Here is a 27053-nt window from a genome sequence, read left to right as displayed (position 1 = left end):
TTTCGCTTTTTATATTTCTAAGTACTTTATTTTATTTTATTTTTATTGTCGGACCAAGATGAGTTTCCCAGTCCAAAATGTTTAAAGTAACAAATAGATCAAATAGTATGGTACCAGTCCCAATACAGTTATTTACTGGAACAGATGAATGTCCTGGACTCTTAAGATCAAAGTGGTAATGGCGATACAAAATTAATCCCTTGTGACTCAACCTAGCAAGTAGCAACTATGCCCTCTACTAAAAATTAATGCCCCATGCTCTCTCACAAACTTATATCCCCAGTTCTGTGTAGCCATAGAGTGTTGCCACTTAAACAGCGTCATGTTACACTGAGGCATAAACATGCCTTACATTGGTGGAGAAAGTGGCACACTGCTTTGGCTATGGACAAACGTGTGGCACTTGTCCAACACCAACTTGATCTGCCATTGCATCTACATGTTTTCGTTTAGCAACATAGATAGACACGTGTACAGAGAAGGTGAATATTTTAACACTTACGAGCTAAGTCCCTTTATCTAACCACTCATATTAGTTCATTTCTGATCAAGCAAACAGAATTTCAGTAAGAAACAGAATAGTAAGAACCAGTGAGATAGTCCAATACCTCTGCATTGCACAAAGTGCAAAACAAAGCATCGTCTTCACCAGCTCCTTCCTCAGGGATTCCATCATGTCTGCAGTAATCTTCTTTAACAAATAATGCACAAAGAATCCCTCCAATGTTGAATTTAGAATAAGAACTATGCTGCCCAGAATCCTCACTGTATCCTACCCTTTGAGCATTACCAAAGGAAGACTTATCGCCAGATGGCACACCCATGGAACTTCTAGATGCTGAAGAAGGGGAAGCTTGCCTAACATCACTGGGGTCTCTTGGCAAATGCTTACCCAATAACCCCAGCCTATTGTCTGCTTTATACATTGCACTATTCTCCAATTTGACCAAAATCCCGGGATCAGAAGGGTCAATGGCAGTACAACGGATGTAAAGTATAAAAACAACCAGTGCCTGTGATACCAACTAAAAGATTAAGAAAATAAAAGATGCAAACTAAAACATCAGAAATTCACTGAGAGAATGCAGTGTTCTAACAGCATAGAAACAGTACGTACCACAGGAGTATAAACTGCAATTGCTGCATACTCCCACATACTTCTTCCAAGGAATGGAGCGAAAAAAGCATAGAATGCAACAACTAACAAGAAGAAGACAGTAATAGCAATTACCTGTCCAAGAGTAAAGGCATGAGTTCATCAATCTGACATGCATCATCACAACAAATCTTCGATTGACTATTTGCTTAATTTGTAAATAGTACAAGTTATTACCACAGAAAAGAAAATCCAAAGAGAAGAACGGAAACTCTGCACATTTCTCAATGGTATTGGCTTAGTAACAGAAAAATGTTCAACTAAATCCACCTCATTATCATAAACAGAATGGTCAAGTAATCTCTCCAGATAATTACCAACACTGGTCATATTTCTGATGTGTAAGGCCACTAGTCTTAACTTATCAAGGATATCATGATCGAAGACTCCAACTTAAAAAACATATCAAGGACTCCTGTCTTTCACTGTTTGGATATTAGAATGCTTAAAGAATGATTTTGAAATCTGAAGGTTGAAACCAATGTTTTTCTACAACATAAATCATCAAATTTTCAAATCTGATGTGTAAGGCCACTAGTCTTAACTCATCAAAGATATCATGATTGATCACTCCACCTTAAAAAACCTATCAAGGACTCCTGTCTTTCACTGTTTGGATATCAGAATGTTTAAAGAATGATTTTGAAATCTGAAGGCTGAAACCAATGTTTTTCTACAACAGAAATCATCAAATTTCCAAATCAACTTTTTACTGAGTTGCAACTCAAAGGAGGATAAATTGTTCACATAAAGATAGGGTCAGGTTGCAGAACTATATGACCCCTCAGTTTCTGATATTTTATGAAGGGCCTTTGTAATTCTGATTTCTTTATTGACATAATTGTTCGTCAAAACTAAGAAAAAACTTAAACCACATGGGGTTCTTTCCTTAACAAATCCCAAAAATAAATTGCAATCAATATCCTTGAATGGTTTGAAAAAAACAGCTGTGCTGTGGAAATCATGAATTCATTATGCAACTTCATGGTTTCAACTACATTAGTCAATGAAATTTTTGGATTGTTTATGAAATTCTCAAACTAAAGCACCATAGTGAAAATTTCATTCATATCATACCTAACAAACAACATATGATTGGGAAAAATAACAACTAGGCAACAAAATGGTCCACAAATCGTGGGAAGCTTCCACATTGAGTACCAATATGATACCAAGTGGTGAAGAAAAAACCCAAGTCAAACCCATAAAACAACAAACTACTCAAACCTTTCTCTTATGTTTTCCATCTCTAAAAATGTACTTTAGATGTCTAATTTGGTCCAGCAAATCTTTCTGTAGGATCTACAGCTCAATTCCCAAAATACCCATCTTGGTGTATGTTAAGTTTGAGGAAAAAGAGAGAAAAAGGACATTCAAGCACAAGGATTGAATAAAACATAGATGTCTATCTCATTGTTTAAATCATGGAGCAATGTGCCCCATGCATATACACATGTATCAGGGTGGGGTTTACAATACAGGTCAAATGCACTTATATTACGGCTATTAAAGAGTCCATGCATAGTAGGATACTAAACAAAGGACCTTAGTCAACATTGGCACAGACCGAGTTTCCAAGAATATGAGAATTCTCATGAGTCAACTTTGGTACCAATTGAGTTTTCAAGAATGTGAAGTTTCTTGGTTAATCTGCCTTATCATCACAATTTCAATCATAGGAGGTTTCGTTAATAGCAGCATGGGGACATAATATTCACTACACTCCCCCTCAAGCTCGAGCATATATATCAAGATGCCCAGCTTTCCCAAAGTGTCTTCTAGTGAACTCAATTAGAAGCCTTGCTGAGTATGTCTATCAATTGATTCTAGGAGGGAAGAAATAGAGTACATATTATTTAAGTGACCTTTTCTCTTACAAAGTGATAGTAGACCTCAATGTACTTGCTTTTTTGATGGGTTAGAGGGTTTGAGGCAATATAAATTGCCACTTGGTTATCAAAATATAAAAGATTATGAGCTGATACATTAACACCCATCTCTTGAAGAAGAGAACAAAGCCAAATTATTCACATGTATCACTTGCCATTACTCGACACACAGCTTCTGCTGAAGATCAGGGTACAGCATTCTTTTTCTTACTCTTCAAGGTGACTAGATCACCATTCATTGTCATGTAGTGTCATGAAGTAGCCACTATAGATCATTGATCAAGAGAACACATGGCCCAATCTACATCACAAAAAACCTTTTATATCAAGGTAACAGTTATTGGTATAAAGTAGTCATTTCCCTGGCTCTGATTTTAAATATCATAAAATGTGATAAACGGCCTCCAAATGATGGAAGCATCCCGTGTGCATAAACTGACTTGCTAGGCTTATGATATACATTATGTCTGGCTGTGTGACAGTCAAATAGACAAGTCTTCCAATCAATCTCTTACTCAAAGGCTCCAAGTACTGATCATGCAATTTGTGATTAACCTCTATGGCAGATTATGCCAGTTCGGTTCTAAGCAAAACTGTATTATTGGGGAGATCAAGAGCATACTTCTTTTGAGACAAAAAAAAAAAAATATTGTTTAGACCTCACCACCTCTATTCCTAGGAAGTATTTCAAATGGACCAAGATCCTTGATGTCAAAAATACTCTCCAGAAAATCACTAGATGTTAAAAATACTGTCCAAAAAACCATTGATTTTTTGAATATTCGTGATTATTGTTTCTTGTGAGCACAATATCATCCATGTACACTATAAGTATCATGGCAGAACAAGAATCTCTTTTAACAAATACAGAGTGATAAGAAACATCTCTTTGAAACTCAATCCGGCATATTGCCAGACTAAATTTTTTTAACTAAGGCTGAGGTGACTGTTTTATTCCATTAATAGCTTTCCTCAACTTGCAGACCTTCCCTTTCTCCCCCCGAGGATAAAACCCAGGTGATAATGCCATATACATTTACTGTTGCAGATGTCCATGGCGAATGACATTCTTCACATCTAATTGGTGGAGTAGCCACTTTCTGATAGCTACAATAGATTAAAGTACTCTTACTAATTCCAAGTCTGCTAGAGGAGAAAAATTTCATTGTAGTCAACCCCATATATACTGTGTAAAACCCTAAGCCACCAGACGATCCTTGTATCTCTCAATCAAACCATCTAGCTCATGCCTCCAGGTGTCCCGTCGCATGTTGTCCTTCTATCTGATAAATTACATCCTAAGTTCATTGCATTTCTAAAGCAATCGTTTCCTCAATCGTGACCACTTTCCGCAATGGATGAGCCAGTGCATTTGCAGCGTTGGTGGGAATAAGTACAAATGAAGTAGAGTGAAGATATGCACAAAAGGTGGGTGAAAGTGAATGATAGGAAACAATATCACTTATTGGATGAGAAGTACAAGTCTTTTTTTATCTTCTTACAGCAATAGGTAAATGGGTTGAGAAGGCATAGGGCAAGAAAGAGAGGAAGTATACTTAAGAAGACAATGAGTTGGGGTTGATTGGTTGTAATAAACTCTCCCTTGTGCTTTTCCAAGTGTACACTTCAACTGTTTCTCAATAGATTCAACATGTTTGTGTATTACTAGAACTATTTGTGACCATTGAAGAGGAAAAGGATTCTCAGGTGGCATAGTGGATACCACATCTTTCAGGGAAGAGAAATACAATATGTTCTTAGAACGCAACATCTTTTGATACAGTTTTAGTCACTGGACAACAACTGTAACCTTCTTGAGAGACTATGTATCCTAGGAACACACATCTTGTAGAATGGCTCCAAATTTATTCCTAGCAAGCCAATTTATTACTAGCCAGCCCTAAGGTATGTACAAAGCAGACACGACCAAAGGTTTTTGGGGAAGAGAAAAATAGAGGAAGTGCATCGGGGAGAAGTTTGAAATGGTAAGCACCATCGAGAGCAGGTTAGCCGTTCTATTTATCATATAGGCAGCAGTAAGAACAACTTCATCCAAATGTCTTAAGAACCTCCATTCCAATTAAGATGGATCTTACAAGTTCATAAGTGTCCATTATTTAGTTTGGCCACACCATTTTGTTGTGGTGTGGACATGATGTTTGAGTTTCTATGCAGTGTTCAAGAAAAGAATTCTTTTAAATATGATGCTCGTGTGCATTATTGGAAAGGAAAAGTTTGGTTTTGCTGGGGTCCGTGGCCTTTAAAGGCTTTGAGAGCATGTAAAAAGTCGATATGTACTCCAATGGGAGTGTGGTCCGTGTAGGACCAATACAATATTTTATGATTTGTTGTTTTGACAGACTTGGGAGTGAGTCCAAAACCTTACCCCTTTTCCTATGGCACCACCGGAGATGGTTCTACAATAACGTCATCTGTCATCGAGGTTAAGATACTCAGGGATGATGTTGTGAGCCAAGAGGCTGATGGTCTCCTTCATGTGGTTGGACACTTGTGAGGGCAATCCTCAACAACCACCGCATTACAAGCACACATGATAGCCGAATTATGGGAAATAGCCAAGGATAGGTCATGTGCGTTTTCAGAAGAGAGTACCCCTTACACTATTGCAAAATTGTGCCTTCATCCTTATGGATATGACATGTCCTTGGGGGGAACCTGAAATCTAAGCACTAAATTCATGTCCCCAATATTTATTGGTCAGTTTTGATGGGCTAATCATGAGCCCCTGTGATGGACTTTGGGTCGTGGGTCCCATTGGGTTTGATTGAGAAGATAGTCTAATGGTCACAGATTTTTAGCATAAGAAGCGTGCCTTAGAAATTGCATATTCTTGTCCCATTGGACCCAATCCTCTTTCAATAGTATTTATTTGTATTTTGGAAACTTATGATACACTAAAAATATATTTCTAAGTTTTATTTATGCCCTTGAATTTGTAATTCAATCTAATATTTTTTAGCAATTAAAATTTATTTTATTCTTTAAAATTATTCTATGTCCTTTTGGATATTTTATAAAATTTGTTTTCACATGGAATAAATTTTTGACCCATGTGTGGGGCCAAAGACCATGGCCCCACACATGCAAGGGCCCTTCTTGTGTGGGATATCAAGGCCACATGGGACCCATGCCCCACACGCCCTATCCACTTCTCTCTCTTTCTGGGATAAGGTTAGCTGGAGAGAGAGAGAGAGAGAGAGAGAGGATTTTAAGTAATACGGGAGTTCCAACTTCATTTTGGATTATTATTGAAATAGAAATTAAGAGATTGTTTTTAAAAAGATAAGGACATCTAAAGAGAATTGTTTCTAGAAGATTTAAAAGGTCCTAATCCTAATGAAATTTGGATTTTGGATAATGCCTAATCCTACTAGAGCTAGAAGAGGATAAGGGTTATGGTTATAAGGGACTATGGTTTTGGGATTCATCCCTTCATCATGATGACTGATCTAGGGATTAGGAGGCTTAGATCTCTCTCTACCCCACAGATTGCCTTGGACAGCCGGTCAAAGTTGAATCCTAATCAGACTATGCAACCCTGGACCCCAAAAACTAGTATAAATTCTCCCCTCATTGCCAGTGCTAGAATTTGGAGTCTCTCCCTCTCTCCTTTCTCCCTCCTCTCCACACCATTCGCTCCCTCTTCTCTCTACCTCTTTTGGGTGGGTGGAATGCACCAACCTAGGTAACCTTAGAGGGGCATGCCCAACCCATAGTGAGGGATGGTGCCACACTGCCTAGGTTAAACCCTAGGGTGGCATGCTCCATAGCTAAGTGTTGAAAAGAAACCGTAATTGTGTTTAAGAGGGTTGAAAAGAAACCCTATGTCCATCTTAGTTATGCTCTCAGCCCAGTTTGAGTTGGGATCTACCATGAAAGCTTCGCATGGGTTTTGTAAGCTGCTTCCTGGTTCTTGATTATCATTGCTTTACTATTGCTTTAATGCAGTAAGGGTGTGATCTTTAGATTGTAGTAGGTTTTATTTTCTATTTTTGTATTCTAATAGGCACTTGTGAATAGAATTGCCGGTATACTAAGAGAAAAAGAAACAAAAAATTGATTTATACATTGTACTATTCTACACTGCCATCCTCTCATGATTTGGGTTTCAAACTAGGTTTGAACCATTTTATGAAATATTTCAACTATTGAGCATACTTCATCTCTACCTTCATAAGATATATAACGAGAGTAGTCCACAATGAAAAATATAAAATACCGATATCCAAATACATAAATAACTAGAGGAGGCCCCCATACATGAAAATGAACAAGGTGAAATGGTTTATGTAAGGACCGAGCCTTTTCCCGGCTAGGAAGACACGCGCGGCAGGAAAAGTCCGATGGAGAAGGAGCACTCGAGGCTATGAGTTAGTGTTACTGCCGCTCGTGCTATCACCCTATGAAGAGGGAGAGAGGGCTATCGTCGGTTGTGAAGAAGAAGAGAGAGCATGCGACGAAGTGCGCACGGCGATAGGAAGAAGAAGAAGAGAGAGCACGCGGCGAAGTGCACGCGGCGATAGGAAGGAGAAGAAGAAAGAGCGCACGGCAATAGGAGAGGAGAAGAAGAGAGAGTGCACGGCGAAGTGATCAAGAAGCATTGTCGTGTGCGTAGCGCCGGCTGAGGCACTGCCATGCATGGCGACATGCCGGGCTGTTGCAACCCTTGCCTGTGACTGAATGGAAGTGGGAGCACATCACTATGGACTTTGTATCCGAGTTGCCAAGATCAGGCACTAGACATGACAGTGTTTGGGTTATTATAGACCGATTAACTAAGGCTGCACATTTCTTACCGGTCCGCACTACCTATACCCTGGATAAACTGGCTCAACTGTATGTCAAGGAAATAGTAAGGCTGCATGGAGTACCTGTTAGTATTGTGTCCGACAGGGACTCTAGATTTACTTCGAGGTTTTGGAACAGTCTGCAAACAGCCCTGGGGATAAGACTCACTTTTAGTACTGCTTTTCACCCCCAGACCGATGGACAGTCAGAAAGGACCATTTAGACCTTAGAAGATAAGTTGAGGGCCTGTGTTACAAACTTTAAAGGAAACTGGGATAATCACTTACCTCTGATAGAATTTGCATATAACAACAATTTCCAGGCTAGTATTCAAATGGCACCTTCTGAGGCCCTCTATGGGAGAAAATGCAGATCGCCAGTGTGTTGGGAAGAAGGAGACTGTTAGGGTCGAAAATTGTTCAAGTAATATCAAAAAAGATCGCCTTAATTTGAGAAAGACTTAAAATAGCTCAGAATTGGCAGAAGAGTTATGCCGATAATCGCCGAAGGGACCTTGAATTTGAAGTAAGTGATCGGGTCTTTTTGAAAGTGTCACCAATAAAGGGAATTATGAGGTTCGACAAGAAAGGAAAGCTAAGTCCGCGATTCATCGGCTTTGAAATACTAGAGAAAATCGGAGTCGCGGCATATCGACTGCTTTACCGCCCGAGCTGGCCAATATTCATGATGTTTTCCATGTTTCATTATTGAGAAAGTATCAACCCGATCCGTCCCACGTCTTGAAGTATGAGCCAATGCCGATCAGGGAAGATTTAACTTATGTTGAGCAGCCAATAGAGATCCTGGACAGAAAGGTTCAAGTTCTGTGCAACAAAGAGATTCCCCTAGTCCAGGTTTTATGACAGTATCATTCGAGGGAAGAAGCAACGTGAGAACGAGAGGATGAAATCCGAGAAAAATACCCCCATTTATTTGACTAACTAACGATTTTGAGGACAAAATCTTTTTAAGGAGGAGATGGTGTAAGGACCGAGCCTTTTCCAGGCCAGAAAGACACGCACGGCAGAAAAAGTCCGATGGAGAAGTAGCACCCACGGCTATGAGTTAGTGTTACCGTCGCTCGTGCTATCGCCGGCTGTGAAGAGAGAGAGAGGGCTATCGCCAGCTATGAAGAAGAAGAGAGAGCACGCGGCGATAGGAAGGAGAAGAAGAGAGAGCGCGCGGCGATAGAAAGGAGAAGAAGAAAGAGCGCGTGGTGAGAGGAGAGGAGAAGAAGAGAGAGAGCACAACAAAGTGATCAAGAAGCATCGCCATGTGCGTAGCGCCGACTGCGAAAGCCGGCTACGGCACTGCATGCATGGGTTGTAAGTGCCACTTGTAGCATGCATGCTGATGTGGGAGCCACTGTTCAGATTTTATTGCCTCTTGACGCCACATGGACAGCCACCCCACCCTCATGAGTACATAAGCCTCCTCTCATGAGTACTTAAGCCTCCTCTCTCACCCATGCCACTCACTCTTCCCTCATCTCTTCTCTCTCTCTAAGGCAAGTTTGGAGAAATAGCTTTGGAGGGCAGCCATTGTTGGGTGGGTGAGAGCTGTGAAAGGAAGTTTCGAGAAGGCACCATTGTTGTTTAGGTAAGTGGATTTCTACCCCTTGCATCAAGTTGTATGAAGCATGAATTTAAGCATGTATGAAGCATGATTTAGCCATGAATGAAGATTGAGTTTAAGCATAAGATGAGACATGAGGTTATATAGAAATTGGGTAAAAGAATAAGATAGCATGAATGTATTTGTGCTCTGGTTTTCCAAAAATTTGGCCTTCTTTGAATGAATTGTTAGGCACTGTTATCATTTATGTTGAGCCTGAAAATTTGTAGGCTGATGCTCTTGTGAGTCTAGTTTAAGCTAGATTTGGTTTCATGTCGTTATCTTGGATGGATTTGAAGTTATGGAATAATTTTTGGAACAGGCCATGCTTGCACTGTGATTTTCCAAGGAATTTACCTGCTGTTGCGATGAGATTTTGACTGAGTAAATGATATCCGATTGACCTCAAATTACCACCATTGGAAAGGTCTATGAGTCTATTTTGAGTTTGGTGTTTATGACTAGTTGAGATTCTTGATAGTTTGGAAGATATGCTTTGTTTTATGTATATATGTCATTGTTAGCAAACTGTGATAATTTCCAGGAATATTATTTCTGTTGAACTGAGAGTTTGACTAAGCAATTGAAGTCCAAATGACGCCAAACCACAACCATTGGAAAGATTTCCGAGTCTATTTCAATGTTCATGTTTTCATCTTGTTCTGATTCTTCATGTATGTAAAGTTATAGTTCAAAATATGCAAGCAGGTCACTGTAGACAGTTGTAGTAAAAACACAGAATCGATGTCTCTGATGTCACGGATTACGATTGACCAAAATGTGTCCATTTTCTTCCAAACCACTACCATTTGAACGGTAAATAAGTAAGTTTCAATTCACATGTTGAGCACTTTTTGAAATCTCATCTTGATTTCGAGTTATGGATTAAGTTTTAAAGACATGTCACTGCCTTCACTGCACAGCAGATTTCAGATTTAATATCTCTATTGTTTTATACTTTTGAGGGGTCAAACAAGGTTCAATTGCTTCAAACCACCTCTATTTGAAAGATGGCTGCGTCTTGCACAAAACTGATTTTGGAACTATCTTTAAATTCCAAGTGAATTGAAAGTTATGACCCTATTTATATCTAGATGTCACGGCTTGAAATTACAGCTGTAACACTTACGGACACTGTTACTATTATTCTGTGACACTGACATCAAGGTTCTATGACTCTGATAACGTTATCATGCAATACCGATACCGCCACCCTGTGTTTGTGATACCGGGTTTCTGTCATATGAATAGTGAATATCGTAAAATGTGATATGAATATCGATATCTGGCTGCTACGAAATGAGTCCTCCATTGGTAGTAGACCTTCCGTTTCTATTATATGAATACTGATATCTGACTACTACACAATGGGTCCTCCATTGGTAGTAGACCTTCTGTTTCCGTTATATGAATACTGATATCTGACTGCTACGCAATGGGTCCTCCATTGGTAATAGACCTTCAGTTTCTCTTATATGAATACTGATATCTGACTGCTACACAATGGGTCCTCCATTGGTAGTAGACCTTCTGTTTTTGTTATATGAATACTGATATCTGACTGCTACGAAATGGGTCCTCCATTGGTAGTAGACCTTCTGTTTCTGTTATATGAATACTGATATCTGACTGTTACGCAATGGATCCTCCATTGGTAGTGGGGTAGATTGTACTTCGACTCCTATGATAGAAGTGGAGTCGAGATGTAATTGTAATTAACTGGGAGGGTCGCGCCCCCCAAATTGTCATGGGCACTACGCATGCAACACCCTCTCGCCTGAGGGCACAAGAGAGGGTCGTGTCTTGCAAGGCCTCAGACTATCGAAAACCCCAAAGCGCGCTAGGGATGCGTACGTGAGTGAGGATATCACGAAGTAAGACCTCCACTTGTCATTATCCTCCCTCCTGAATGAGGGTAGAAGTCCCAAGTTTCAAGGTTAGCTTGACCTGATTGATATGACTTCTACTTCGGGAGTAACTTGTTCTGTTCTACTTATCTGAATTTGCATGTTTTACTTATTTGATTTCGGTATTCTCTATGAACATCTGAATGTATCTGTACTACTTACAAAGGTTGATGTCCTCTTGAGAACAAGAAATGCTCTGTTAATTGAATCTTACCATCTTTATACAGCATTCATATTTACTTTGATGTGTGACCATACTCTGTGAGACAAATGTGATTTCTGACAAACCATGGACATGTTATTATGTATTTACTGATAGTCAGGAATGTAAGGGCAGTGATCTACTTACTGAGCTTATTGCTCACTCCGCTTATTTCATCTGTGTAGAGCATTAGTGCCTGACCGCGTGTGGCAAGCAACGTACCGGCGATAGTAGGTGTTCGAAGTTCAAACCGGTTCAAGATTTTCTTCTTGGCTTTGTAGGTGCCAGGTGGCATTGCCACGTATTATTCTTTTTGATGTAATATTTTGAGATGATTGTTAGGCTTGTAAACCTCAAATCTTATTGTAAAGACTTTTGGAGATGAATGAAGTTACTGGTTTAAATTTATTCAGTTTTCTATCGCTTGATGGATGAGTTTTACCTTCTTATCGTGGTTTGCTTTCATTCCACACTTGTCATGTTGATGCCACTCCCACCTGAGTGACGTACGCGACCTCTGATCACGATCCCGCATTCTATCGCCCTCCAGTGGGGGTCAAGGGGCAGAGCCGTGACAGTTTAATACTTTTATTTTCAATAGAAGGTAACGAGGTTCTACAATACTTAAACAAAGGAGAGGTCCCACATTGTAACTGAGAAACATTCAAAGAAACAAACTTATCTGGAAATAATAATTTAAAGGATCTCAAAGACATGTGGCCCATGCAGGTGTGCCACAAGAATACTTGCTCTTGACTTCTAAACTCAAAATTGAGAGCAGTACAGCCCATTGTCTTCATGACCGACATCAATCGTTTCCTCATTCTCACTTCCTGAAAATCACATTCTAAGGGATAGAATGTTACACTGCAATTTAGCTAATTTGTCAAGCTACTAAGATAGATAAGATTGGAAGGAAAAGAAGGCATGTGTGTTACATAGAGTAAGGACAAGGATGATGAAAGCTTATATGTTCCTCTCCCAAAGGCTCTGGTCATGGATCCATCGACAAGTTTAACTACACTGGAAATAGGAGAAAAGGACATGAAGCCACCTTTTTTACCACTCATATGATCAGTAGCCCCAAAAAGAAGAAGTGGTTTAGGAGAGCTGGTTTGCATATGCATATGTACGGGTGTCTTAGAGCCAAGTGAAGCTTTGAGAGAAGCCAACTGATGTTGTAAATCTTTGATGGCCGGACCTCTTGGATCGGATACGTTGGGCTATACGGCTGAAATCTCCTCGCACTCGCACTCTATTAAAAGTCATTTTATCATTATTTCTTTTTCATTTAATTTACAAGGACTTCTAAATCATATTTCAAGTTTGCATGGGCAGTATTGCTATTTGAGAGGTACTTGAGGTCTATTGCACTCTCATGCCAAACCCTATTCAAATTCAACTCTTTCATGTCTTTTTATCTCTATCCCCCCTCTTTGACATGGTATCAGAGCATTGATCCTCTAGCTCTTTATCCTTTTTCTATCTTTTCTAACCTATATATATATATATATATATATATATATATATATATATATTCTATTTTTCTGCTTATATTATTTTTACCAAAACCCTAGCATCGATTCTTAGGGTACATGATTAAAAAAAAGAGAGAGAGAAACCTAGAGTCACCTCCTAGGGCTGTTCGATCTACACCCTAGGGTTGTTTCCTAGTGTTTGGTGCACATAAAACCACATGGGTCTGCTTTAATGTGGTGATTCTGCTATTTGTGTGTTTTTTGTTTAAAGATTGAGATCAATAGATGAATTATTGCCTAGTTTCGTGGTTTGTGGGCAATCATGAATGATCCTCCTAGTTTTGTCTAAGAAAATGTAGAGCTTTCATACGTATAGATGTTGCCCTCGTCTACTCAGAGTGGTAGCATGGTGATCCTCAGAGTTGGATAACACAATGATGTCCATGTTTGCTCAAGTGTGAAAAAGTGACTGCTCAAATCTGAATGATAAGTATATCTCTCTTTCAAAAGAAAAGAAAAAGTTGTTCCTAACATTACACTATGCTTGTTGTGAGTGACTGTATTATGTTGACCCTGATTTCCTCCTTTATCTTTTATTTCTTACACCAATAGCTAATGAAATTAAAGCTAGGACCTTCATTCTTCCTGAACATGTGAGGATACAAATTACTTCAATAAAATTAAATGAGTCCAATTATGTCGCATCGGCTTAATCTATTAAAGTATCCCTTGGTGCTAATGGGAAATTGAAATACTTAATGGAGCACAAGCTTAGTGAATCTGATAGTAGATATGAAAAGTGGATGAGAGAAAACAATTATGACTTCGTTTTAGAGAAGTATGGAACCTCAAATAATTACAAATGTGATGTTTTTTGACACTGCTAAAGAAATTTGTGACACTTTGAAGGAAACATACTCATCAAATAAGAATATCTCGTGGGTAAATGAGGTGTTTGAGAAAATGTTTCAATTACAATAGGCTAATAAGAGTGCGATTGTATATGATAGTGCCCTTAGAGGTATGTGGGAAGACCTGAATCTATATCAGCCTGTATCTAGCGATGTCGAATTACAGAGGAAGCAGCATGAAGAATTCAATCAAATTTTTATTGAGTCTAAATCCTGAGTATTATCCTGTTCATAGATAGATTTTGGCAAGCAGTGAGTTACCATCCCTCAATTATGAAAATGCGCACATTCAAGGTGTCAATATATCTGCCCCTCCTATGCCTTCTTCTGATTTCAGTGTTAGTGATAGATCATAATTGAATACATTTGCGGGGAGAGCTGCTGGAGGCCTAGGTTGGGGATGTGGTTGTGACACAAGAAGGGGACATGGTAGTGAAGCAGGGGTTGTGGAACTCGAAACTGTATGCATTGTGGGCATACAAATCAAATGGTTTATAAGTGACGTCACAAGTTTGGTAAGCCAGCTGGGGCAAATCACGTTATTTATACTATAGTTGTTGGAAATACATGTGATTCAGAACCTTTCAAGAAACAAAATCACGGAAACGTGAATGGCTAGATGATTCCTATAATCAGAATCATGGTACATACAATGCATTTCAGATGAATCCTACCATTAAGAAATCGCACTCCAGTCCAATAGGATTGAGATTCCTACTTTGTTGGAGTTGCGGTCCCATCAACTTGGAATCGAGATTCCTAACCTATGGGAACCGGGCACCAAACCACTTAGAACCAGGCTAGAAATTATCACGAGCAAGTTCCAAAAGGCAAAAGATTTAAGGTTCTAAATTATCTATACAAGAATTCCTTAGTATTGGACTCCACAAATTGCGTATCCTTCCTTAGTATTGTACTCCACAAATTGTGTATCCTTACCCAAGCTCCCCTGTTATTGGAATTGATGTCTTTGACAGCCCTCCCGTAACATTAGAGTCGATGGATTGAGTGTCATTTATCACAATTCTCAATATGTATTCGAAACAAGGTCGAGTACCTTAACTAAGTACTTTCCTAGAGTTTTTTGACTGAATAAAGAAAATAAAACTAAGTTCTTTATTAATAGTCTATTTCTCAAAAATAAGATATTTATTACAAATTATCAAAATTTAGTAATGACGTAAACTACAGTTTATCGACACCCATAGAGTTTCTGAATACCCACCATATATTAATCACAAATAAATTCCGAATAACAAAATTTTCAAAATAATGTTTAAAAAGTTCCAAGCTATTCCTAAAAATTGGAAGCAAGGTCTCATATTTGCTTGAATCACAGTCCTGTGAACCTATGAATTGCAGAGTTTGGCGAAACGAAACCTATATTACAAAGACATTGGAATGAGTTCCAAAAATGTGGAATCGTGATTCCGAACTTCCAAGAATCAATATATGTGGCGATTCCTTCACAAAAATGCACAAATTGGGATGCCAATCCTGAATCATTACCTAGGGTGGATGATTTTGGTAGTTATAAATCTGAGAGTAATGATGTTTATTTGCATGGATCTAGTGATCACCGACAACAATCAAATTATTTTGGTAACTTTGTTGTGCTGTCAAGAGAAGAATATAAGACACTTGTTAAATAAGTACAACAGGCTATTGTCCACCCTTCCATTTCTACTGCTACCCTTGCTAATTTAGGTACTTTTGTGCTTCTTGCATCTTAGAAATCTACTTCTTGGATTATTGACTCAGGAGATTCCAATCACATGACTGGTGAGGCCTCTGTTTTTGTATCTCCAAATAAATGCATTCCTAATTCCTTTGTCGCTTTGGCTGATGGACTATGGTCTAGTGTATCTGAACAGTGTATAGTTATGCCTACTCCCTTATCCCTGTCCTTTGTGTTATACGTTCCAAAGATTCCTTTCAATTTGTTGTCAGTGAATAAATTAACCAAATCTCTTGACTACGGAGTAACCTTTTATCCTCCTTCTTGAGTTTTTCGGGATTCAAACCCAGTTCAATAAGAAGTTGTGTTTTACGCTCTGATAATGCTAAAGAATATCTTTTCAGAGAGTTTTAAAATTATTTTGCTCAAAATGGAATTTCACATCAAACTTCTTGTGTGCACACTCCTCAATAATTGGGTTGCTAAAAGAAAAAATCAATATTTACTCAGAGTGGCACGCACTCCGCTAATTAATATGTATGTTCAAAAAGCTTTTGGGGAGATGTCTAGCTGACATCATGTCAATTAATTAATCGTCTGCCCTCTTCAGTTTTCAAGGATGAACGCCACACTCTATTCTCTATCCTGATACCCCAATGTTTGTTGTTCTGCCTCAAGTGTTTGGGTGTGTTTGCTTTGTTCATCTGTTAGGTACTAGTAATGATAAGTTGGATCCTCAAGCTGTTGTGTGTTTTTCTAGGTTACTCACGCTTCCAAAAAGGTTATTGTTACTATCATATTGGTTTAACAAAGAAACTTGTCTATACTGATGTTACCTTTTATGAAAAATATTCCTTATTTTTCAGAAGAGGTTGTATGCTTGCTGCAAATTCCTTTTATCCTATTCCGGAAAAAGTATTAAAGTCATCTTCTATAGTTCCTCTTATTATTCCTATTGATACTTCTTCACCTCAGTTATCTAGACCTACTAAACCTATTAATTCTACACATCGTGATGAGTGTCGGAAGCAGCCCATAAAGGTTTACACAAAGTATGGGATGGATACCAGACTAACTCAACCAGCCATTAATCTCAGCCTACAAAGTCATTTCCTCCTTCTTACATTCTGCATCTGGTGATGACAATATACCTATTGTAGTCAACATCTCATTTCTCGTTTTGCTACCTTTACAAATTTGTCTCCATCCTATCAAAGTTTTGCTTTAGCACTTTCATCTATTTCTATCCTCAAGTCTTATCAGGAAGACATTTCTCATATTGGGTGGAAGAAAGTAATGGAAGAGTAAATAGATGCGCTCAGCTTGAATGGTACATGGGAGCTCACTAAGTTACCAACTGGAAATATGATTGTTGGGCGTTGCAGAGTTTATGCAGTAAAACATTCAGCCTAATGGCATCATCAAAAGATTAAAAGCCAGATTGGTTGCCAAAGGATACACCCAAACCTTTGGCATTGATTACTCTGAAACTTTTGTTGTAGCTACTAAACTTAATTCAATTCGATTAGTTATATTTATATCTGTAGTAGCAAACAAGGGCTAGCCACTATCGCAACTTGATGTGAAGATTGCCTTCCTCAATGGTGATTTACGAGAGGTGGTATATATAGAGCAACCACCTGTATTTGTTGCTTAGGGGGAATCAAACAAGGTATGCAAGTTGAAGAAAGCTGTTTATGGTATGAAGCAATCCACACGTGCACGTTCTTAGTAACTTAGTGAAATAGTTGTGGCACATAGATTTCGATGCAACCATGCACATAGATTTCGATGCAACCATGCAAATCATTCAATATTTATTTGGAAACAGGACTCGAGGTAATTGTCTTAGTTGATGATATAGTCATTATAGGAAATGATCAAGAAAGAATCAATCATTTGAAGTTATATTTAAAACAATATGTTCAGAAAAAGGATTTGGGCCAGCTAAGGTATTTTCTAGGAATTGAAGTAGTCAGTCAAAGCATGGTATTAGCTTGTCTCGAAGAAAGTACATGATTAATTTGGTGATACAAACTGGAATATAGGTGCTAAACCAGTCGATACTTTGGTGATAGAAACCGGAATATAGGTGCTAACCAGTCGATACTCGTACAAATTCAAATATTATTGGCCAAAACGGGAGAGTTGTTTGAGGATCCAAGAAGGTACAGAAGACTAGTAAGCAAGCTGAATTATCCATACAAGGATGTTCTAAGGAGGGGTTGCTTTTGCTCTCGGATCTCATTCTGGAACGCTCTGAAACATGGGATCTCGTTTCTAGGAGATTCATTGATATTAACGATCTCGATTTCGGAAATCAGAGATCTCGATCCTTTGGTAATGTGACCCACATACATAAACCAAAAAGTTCCATGAGTAAGTGGAACTGTGATTCCACGAACATGGAATCGAGTATTCTATGCTTTGGTTGCAAGTTTCCACAACAAAGGTTTTGGTTCAAACACATTCAAGTGTCGATCTCCATTTTTTTATAATCTACAAATTTTCCAAATACCACGATCTCCTATATATTTTACAGATCCCAACTTTCACACCTTGTAAATTGTGACTTGTGTCTAGTCTCAAAGAAAGGCAACAAGAGAGGGCAAGGAGAGAAGGAAGAAGCTGGAATGAGATACAAAGGATAGTTACTTTACAGTTCTATTGAGGAATTAGGTCACAAAAATATTCCAAACTTCCTTGGGGCTAGTTCATTGGGTCATGTCCACCTCCCGACGGACTTCTATTGCTTGATTGTTAGTTAATTAAATCGCTTCACAAATGGGGTTGCCATGTGGGTGATGGAATAACATGTATGCTTGGAAATGTGAGGTCTCTCTCCATTGATAACAAAAAGTCCAAGAGATTTTCAATTACATGTTCTTGTTCAAATTGATACTTGGGTTTATGAATTTTAAACAAATTAAAAATACTATTAAATGGAACTCGCTCCCAGACTACAATACAGTGGACAATTGAACTTTGGGAATCTCGATCTTAACACGACGGAGCATGATATCTTCCTTTAAGGGATCCACACCTTCCAAGATATGGAACTCAATCCCTAAAAGTTAAGGATCTCAATCCTTACATTTACCCATGTATGGAACTCATTCCCTCGACCATAGAACTTCGCAGTTTCATCGTTCCATGCTTACACTCCCAATCTCGAAGCATTTTTCATTCTGAAGCATTTTTCATTCCTGCCCGGGTAACTATAGATTTATCTTACCATTATTAGCCCTAATATTGCTTTTGCAGTAAGTGTAGTGAGTCAGTTTATGCGCTCTCCCAGGATTCCTTAGTGAGATATCATTCATAGAATTTTGAGGTATTTGAAGGGAGCTCCAAGGTGAGGTTCGATTTGCAAGCCAAATAATTTATTGACCATTAAGAGTTCCTATGATGCTGACTGAGTAGGTTCTCCATCTGACATGCGTCCACCACAAGCTATTGTACATTTATTGGTGGAAATCCGATTACATGGAGAAATAAGAAACAAATGCAGAGGCTGAATAGAGCAATGACACATATTATATGTGAATTGATAAGGCTGAAGGCATTGACGCAAGGGATGGGATTTCCTATTGCTTAGCCTATCAAGATGTATTGTGATAATAAAGCTGCAATCTATATAGCTACCAATCCCATGTTTCGTGAGAGAACTTTAGCATTTTGAAGTAGTAACTTTTTTCATGGTAAGTTACTAATAAGCAGATGTCTTCTCCGCATGTGAAATCTAAGGAGTAATTGACAGGCCTCTTTACCATAGCCCTTGGTTGTAATTTGTTTCAAATAATTTGTTTGAAGTTAGGTGCAAGTGACATCTATCCTCCAACTTAAGGGGGACTGTTAAAAGCCCTATCATTTTTATTTCTCTTTCATTGAAATTATTAGGACCTATGTGTCCTATTTCTTGTTTGTATAAGCAGTATCACCATTTTCCATATCTTATTAACATAAAAAGAAGATATGAGAGGTGCATGAGGTCTATTGGACTCTACCACTACTCTGTATTCGATTCTCTCTTTTCTATTTCAATTAACTCCCCCCCCCCCCCCCCTCTCTCCCTCTTTCTTGCACTCCTTTATTTCGATCTCAAATGTGGACATAAGGGTGTTTCTCCTCTTCCCCACAATGGGAGCATTTTAGTTTCTTCTTTTCTACAAGAGAGAACAGTGCATGATTGGATCCTTTCATACCCACTTTCCATTGCTTGAAACTTGCTACAAAGGGTTGAAGGAAAGTTCAAAGTCAAGATGAAGGGTGGACCCCTGAACACTGTCCACCTAGCGACCATTCTACTAACCTCCCCCCTCAGAATGTGATTCAAGAGAGGGCAGTTTCTCTTTCCCTAAAACCTGTCCTCTCCGAAGTTCAAAGTCAAGTTCTAGGACTGTTAAGAACTCAAAGATCCTTCGCTGCTCAATCTGCTTTTCAATGTCCTCCACAGTGATATTAATAGGTTGATGCTCTAGTTCTTCCCACTAATGCCTTAGTATCTTAAAATTCTCTTTCATGATCGACTCCTTTGTTGCAAATTTGCTATTTCCCAATATAACTAGTAAATCCTAGCCAGATCATCTTGTTACGAGTATGTCTTAGCTACTACCTCCCATATATCCCTTGTAGTACTAAGGAACAACAAGCCCCTATTGATACATGACTTCGTAGAAAGAAAAAGCCATGCCATTATACTTAGATTCTCACTTTCCCCTTCATCATGGAATAGATCATCTACAGGAGGCTCTTTCACCTTTCATGTGATGTAAACCCAATTTTCTTTGGCTTTTTATGAATTTATAGACTGGGACCACTCTAAGTAGTTTGCACCATCAAACTTAACTATAGTGATTATCAATCCTAAGTGGCTAGGTTCACTGTATCACACGGAAATATTGTGCTTGATTTTTATCATTTTTCCTCTCTCTAACCTAAAACCCTAAGTCTTTTCTTGAGGTACTGATTCCCTAGTTTCAAAGCATAAAAGGTCTCCTTATTCTGGTTGGTTTGCGCAAGACGGATATGGAATATATTTTTCTGGCTTTTTGGGAGAGATGGTTGTGGAATATATTTGGTGTGATTTTGCAACAAGTAAAAAAAAAAAAAAGGAAAAAAGAAGAGATAGAGAGAGAGAGACAGAGTAAGGTTTGGGATGTCCTTTTCTTTTTCCCTAGAAAGAAAGAGGATTTGGGATAAACTTACATGTTGGCAAAATTGATCTTACTAAAAAAAAGAGGTTGCTGAAACACCACAACTTCAAGTCCAATAAAAAAGGAAAATCTTGATTCTAGGGTAGCTGGAAAACAATAGACATTCTAGGGTTTCAAAACCTACTCTGATACCATGTTAAGTTTGAGGAAAAAATAGAGAAAGGACATTCAAGCACCATGATTGGGTAACATGTAGATCCCTATCTGATTGTTGAAATCATGGCGCAATGTGTCCTACTTCATGTATCCACGTGGGGGCTACAATATAGGTCAGCATGCAGATAGATTACAGCTATTAAAGAGTCCAAATATACTAGAATACTATACAAAGGACCATAATCAACTTTGGTATATATTGAGTTTCCAAGAATGAGAATATTCTCCTTGGTCAACTTTGGTGAGTTTCAGAGAATGTAAGGATTCTAAGTCAATTTGCCTTATCATCATATGCTCCATCATAGGAGGTTTACTTAATAGCAACATAGAGCCATAATATTCACTATAGCGGATAATCACTTCACTCAAAACTAATAACGTAATGTTTTCTATAGCAAGACTTACTTAATCTAAGAACATAAATGCAAAACTATGGGGCTAACATGACAACATATACTATGCATCTATGGCCACAGTCAAGGGTCTCTACTCCTTTCCTTTTTGATTTTCTGATTCTTAGATCCAAACAACGACTCCACATGACATGAAAGAGTTAGACATTCATAGGCTCCCGACAATTATCTCCACTTCTTCCCACATGCATCACATGAGTAATCTTGCAGTAATTTTTGAGGCACCACCATTCCTTAGAAGCATTAAATAGATATGTCAATTCCCTGCAAGGGGCATAAACTGGTTTCAGTCTTGATAACTGGAGGCCTATAAGTAGGTTACCACGCAACACATGGATATATTAAACTACAACTATTGGGTCACTCGTGTCAACTTAAGATACTCCAACTTTTTGTGTTTGGATCAACAAGTAAGCTAGACATAGTATCACACATACAACAGAACTAGTTATCTATAAGAAACTCTCCAAACATATCTACATCTAAGACAGGATTAAAAACTGACTTCTTGAGTATATCATCGATTAATTTAATTTCTTGGATTATACTTTTCAGTATCAATAGATAGCCTTTCAATTGTTTTCATCCTCAAAGTGAGTTTTTTGCTCCACATGAAAGCAGTCTAGTTCAAAACTTCACATTCCATTCTTATTATTCGCTATGATTCCTCAAAATTATTGCCTGGAAGCCCCAACAGCTCCAACCACCAACCCCCACCCCCCCCCTCCCCCTCCCCCTCCCCCTCCCCCTCCTCCCACCCCAAAAAAAAATAAAAAGAAAAAAGAAAAAGTTATCCAAACTGCTCCTAAACAACTCCCTAAAAGTTATGTCCCATACATCCGTCATCTTTTCAACAGTATATCCTTGAAACTTACTTTGGAGTTTGTAAAGACTTCCTCTACTCAACCCCATTAGATAATTAGCTCCACCAAAGAAACTGAATAATCATGAATTATTACTAATTTTCCAATTGATGGGTAGCTCTTTGAATTTGGTAATAGGCCTCAACTTGTAAATCCAATCATTAAGGGGTTTTCCTAAATGCTTTCTCTTGGGCAACTTCCTGCAATGGGTTTTATCAATGTAGATTCTTTAATGCATCCACTTTTGCATTAAATTTTTGATGCATGGTCTTAAAATGCTTTTGCTTTTCTGGCAAATTTCATAATTAACTGATAATCAGAATCTTATATTGGTTCTTTTTAGCATGGTTTGTTCCACGCTCAGGTAAGAACATGATAAAGTGAATGAGTTATTTTTAAACATTCATAAGTGGAAGGACTGAAATTAGAAATCTCTGCCATAACAAAAAAAAAAAGAATCGATCACAGCAACTTCAAGTTCGCTATATTTTAGAAACTATTATTCCGTCGGCCAATCTTGATGCTCATGTGTAGTGATATAAAAGGACAAGGGGAATTCTTAAGGTAGAACTATACTAAAAGTTATCATGATCATAGTGCTGTCATGATCAAATAAGGAACAGAAAAACTATCACGATCATAACTTTCATATGTCAGCAGAATTGAACTAGAATAAAGAAAATATATAAAGAAATACAAACAAGTTTGAATTATGCTCTCAAATCTTTTCAAACTCTGAACAAAGTGGTAAATGTCTTGATGAATGGGAAACCCGACAAAACGCGAGTGTTGATAACATCCATCCATCTTCTCTCCATTAGTGTGCATTTGTCCCAGTGATGGTACATGAGTGCGCATAAAGAAGAGATGGTCTATATTGATGAATGTTCTCTCATTTTGAGCACAGATTCGCTGTTTACAAGTATCATGTACTTACATACAAGGCCTACAACACTACCGAGAATTGACATTGTCCAATTTGTTCAAAGGGGATTCATCTGATCATTCCTTCAATACAACAAGTATGTCAGCAAATCTCACGCATTTGTTACTCAGCATTGGAAAATGGAAATAGAAATATTCATCCAAATAGCACATCTCAAGTTCTCAACCAATATAAATGTAGCAAGCAAAGTAGAAATTTGTTCTCTGGCAATACTTAGACTGAATCTTCCAAAAACTAGAGCCACCAATTAAATAGATAATCTTCTTTTTTATTATTGATTACATAGAAAACTCACATGCTTCTATCTCGATACTGAGCTTCTTTCTTGTTTACGTATCTAAGAATAAAATACTTAGAGATAAATGAAGCTTTCAATTTACCCTCAACCCTTGTCCTAAATAGCCCATGCCAAAACCAACAATTTTATTGCTAATTCACATGTAATCCATCACAATGTTAAATTAAATTTTCTTGTGTAGCTCCAAAGATGCTCTTCTTGTTCAGCCTCAAAGATTAGAAATGTTGATCATATCCTAAACTTGGTCCTTGTAAGATCTATCTAGTTCCATCATTTTTTCCTCTTTTGAAAAAGATGACGAGCAGCTTCTTTCTCTTCCTGGTCAGCGAAAAAAGGTAATTTATTTGATGACTCACCTGCAATCTATCACAATAAATGTGTTACTTGTTGTAGCCCCATAGATGCATTTTGTTTTGCCTCAACGACAGGAAATGTTGATCATCATCCAAATGTTGGTCTTGGTAAGATTTAACTAGTTATATCATTAAAAAAACGAGGATCCTTTATCAAGATAAATGTGGATACTTAATGGAGATAATAGAACTTCACATATCCAAAGCAATTAGGAGGTTAAGTAATCCCACATATACCCCTAGATTCACCCAGCTGTCTGCCATAGACTTTGCTTCTCTAAGAACATGACATAAATCCCATATAAAAACTAGCCCCATGACTCACTAATATTGTCAAAATAGAATCTAGCCTCCATGTCTTTAGGTGTCTTATATTTACCATCTTAAATGAGTTCAAGGAATCACCCTCTATACATGACCTGAAACGATATGTATAAACTCGGTGAATCCTCAGACTCACCCGAGTCACTCGGATCTAGGCAGTTCTAGAAGACCCTAGCTCAGACGATTTGAGCGACCGAGTCTGACCATGTCTCACTGAGTCTTGACCAAGTATTTCCAGCTCTGTAAAGTAAATCTGGCTTGAGTCTTCACTAGTCGGACTTGGGATCTGGTGAGCCAACTCGGACTGCCCCCTGCCTGGTTTCTTTCAGATCCATGTTTTAGACACTATCCTGAAAAATCCATTGGTAAGAATGGAATCCAAAAAAGCCATCTCCATGCTTTAGCAAAACGAAATTCTTCTTTCTTTCCTGAACAACCCATGAGACATTTCATAATTGTGCCACTGAACTCGTGAAAGTGGCTGCTCCAAGATTATTTGTTATTGCAACCATCGAAATTCAGCTTGAGCATCCAGTAAGAGGGAGTCCACTTGATTGGCTTTATGTTCTTGAATTGGCACTCAAAGCCAAGCTCTTGGAGTTCCAATTATAATGCATATTATTTAAAGGTATATAGTCTCCATGGCCACTACAAAATCAACCCAATTTCTTCAATTTGCACTTAGAGTCACTAAGAAAGTTTTCTTCGTAATATAACTGAAAAGAATAGCTGGTGTCATCTTCTTCCACTACTTTCTCTCCTAAGATCATAGCATTACACTCCTTCCATATATTATGGAGGATAAACTCAAAGGAAAGGATCCCAAGAGGGGTTACTAACACATTCTTACCACTGAACTACAGACTATCCTCATATCCAGCATCACTAGAATTGATAGATACTCTAAAATAGGTATGCAAGAATACTTCCCTGAGAGAAACCCTAAAACTTCATCATGAAACCAAAAGGAAACAAAAAGGTTACAAATTCTCTTGCCACTTCAACCAGAAAACAAACAAACTAAATAGATGAGAATGACAACCAATGTCCCAATACCTATAAAACCACTTTTCCTTACAATACTAAAACTTCCCAGAAAAAGAGAGCAAAGAAAAGCATCTCTTCTTCATTCTAGACTTAAACTAAGCCTCGCACTAATGATGTATATAGCCACTATATGAGAGGATAGTGGGGAAGAAAGTTCATATTTGATACTTGTGTCATAAAAATTTGCGGAGCACCCAACCTGTTAAACATCAAAGAAGTATAACCTCGTAATAGCACTTTCTAAATGTCCAATTTCAGCTATCCATAGTTTGAGTCAACTTTGTTCAAGCAAGTAACCTATATTCTCATAAATTTCAGCTATTCATGCTTTGAGTCAACTTTAGTCAAGCAAGTAACCTATATTGTCATAAACATCCTCTCCCCACACCTCAAGAGAGCAAAATCCAAAGGATAGTGAAGTCAAAAGAAGACAGGAAAGCACCCAGACCCTAGTCTTGGCAAGATGCACCATTCTTTCCATACACCGTAATGAACCTGATATGTGGATAAACTTTTCATACCACTCAATAAAATATTCAAACTGGGTAAACAAAACACATAAGGCAAGAGATTTTCAAGGATGATATAAGATAACATAAAAACAGGACAATGGGAACATTATCATTCAACTGTAGTCAAAGCTCTGAGTGAGAGGTGCAACAGAGTGAAGCTGACAACAATAACCCAAAAAGCAAACACAGTAATTTACTCTCCCTTTCGAGAGAGAGAGAGAGAGAGAGGTACCTGAAAGGTATGGGCAGGGAGCTGCCATCCATGGCGCCTCACCATGAGTGCAGCACAGGAAGAGAGGGAAATTGGATACTTCTCTTTAGAGAGCAGAAGATATCATTCAACACCACTTTCACTGTGGATCAAACCCATTTCGCTGGAATCCACTCAACCCCAAAGCAACATAAGATATACCGAATCAACAATAGTACTAAAGTGTCATCAACTGTTCTGTTACCAACATAGGGAGAGGGGGGTTTCATGAATGAAAGAGTGCATAATATGAAAGCGTTGACGTTTGAGAGTACAACGGCATTAGTTGGGGTCACACCTAGTAGGTGGGATTCGTGTGTGATGGATCATGGAATCTTTAGCTTTTCTTAAGCCAAGAAAAGCTATGAAACACATATACCCTGCATATGTAAAGATATTGACGAAAATGACCATATGATCCGGCCAAAAAAAATTGAGCGGCTCTAAAAATGGCAGCGACTTTGTGGTTTGACTACTGAAGTGCCGATGTTAAAAATACAGATAAATGACCCGGATAACGGATCCTAAAAACTGGCCCGAATCATAGGATCAACGACCTGGTGGACAGATTCGAGCAAAACAAAAACTAGAAAATGGAGAAAATATAAATTAAAAATTAATAAAAATAAATGGTTGTTAAATTAAAAAAATAATAAAAATAAATGGTAGGGTTGGATCAGCCAGATCTTTAACAAAACTGACCGATTTGAGCCAATTCCCGATATATGGTGGGAACTATATTGACTCCATTAATTCTTGATCTAGATCAGGTGATTTTGATCTAGATTAACAATTTTTAAAACCATGATGACTACCATAGGTGGACGTGGAATATGAGTATCATATTATGTACTCATGACAATGATACATCATTTCCCTTTAGCCTTTGTATTTAATCCCATTACTCATTCTAAATTAGATTATTTTATAATAACTATCACTCCCCTTTAGCCTTTGTATTTAATCCCATGACTCATTCTAAATTAGATTATTTAATACTAACTACAGAAAATATCATTTAAGGGATAAAT

At 38.1% G+C, this 27053-nt stretch overlaps 1 protein-coding gene across 8 annotated transcripts in view; it reads right to left on the bottom strand.

The window, feature by feature from the left end:
- LOC18421384 (DHHC-type zinc finger family protein) overlaps positions 1–26487 on the bottom strand; it is a 39007-nt gene extending 12520 nt beyond the window's left edge. For 2 of the 8 annotated variants that reach the window (XM_020672964.2, XM_011630659.3), the window contains exons 1-3: positions 26005–26487; positions 1118–1231; positions 609–1013 (exon numbers count right to left, since the gene is read on the bottom strand). In XM_020672964.2, the coding sequence (XP_020528623.1) occupies positions 609–1013; positions 1118–1231; positions 26005–26049 (564 nt within the window). In that variant the 5' untranslated portion in view covers positions 26050–26487. The remainder of the gene's footprint in view (positions 1–608; positions 1014–1117; positions 1232–26004) is intronic. The other 6 variants (XM_088860046.1, XM_088860047.1, XM_020673050.2 and 3 more) reach the window with 3 other exon arrangements.
- Between the last annotated feature and the right edge of the window lie 566 nt (positions 26488–27053).

The sequence above is a fragment of the Amborella trichopoda genome, chromosome 2 (assembly GCF_054954075.1).
Source record: "Amborella trichopoda isolate Santa Cruz 75 chromosome 2, AtrichopodaSantaCruz75HAP2 v2.0, whole genome shotgun sequence".
Classification (NCBI taxonomy): Eukaryota; Viridiplantae; Streptophyta; class Magnoliopsida; order Amborellales; family Amborellaceae; genus Amborella; species Amborella trichopoda.
The sequence above is the reverse complement of the archived record's forward strand: the minus strand, read 5'-3'. Positions and strand labels throughout refer to the sequence as shown.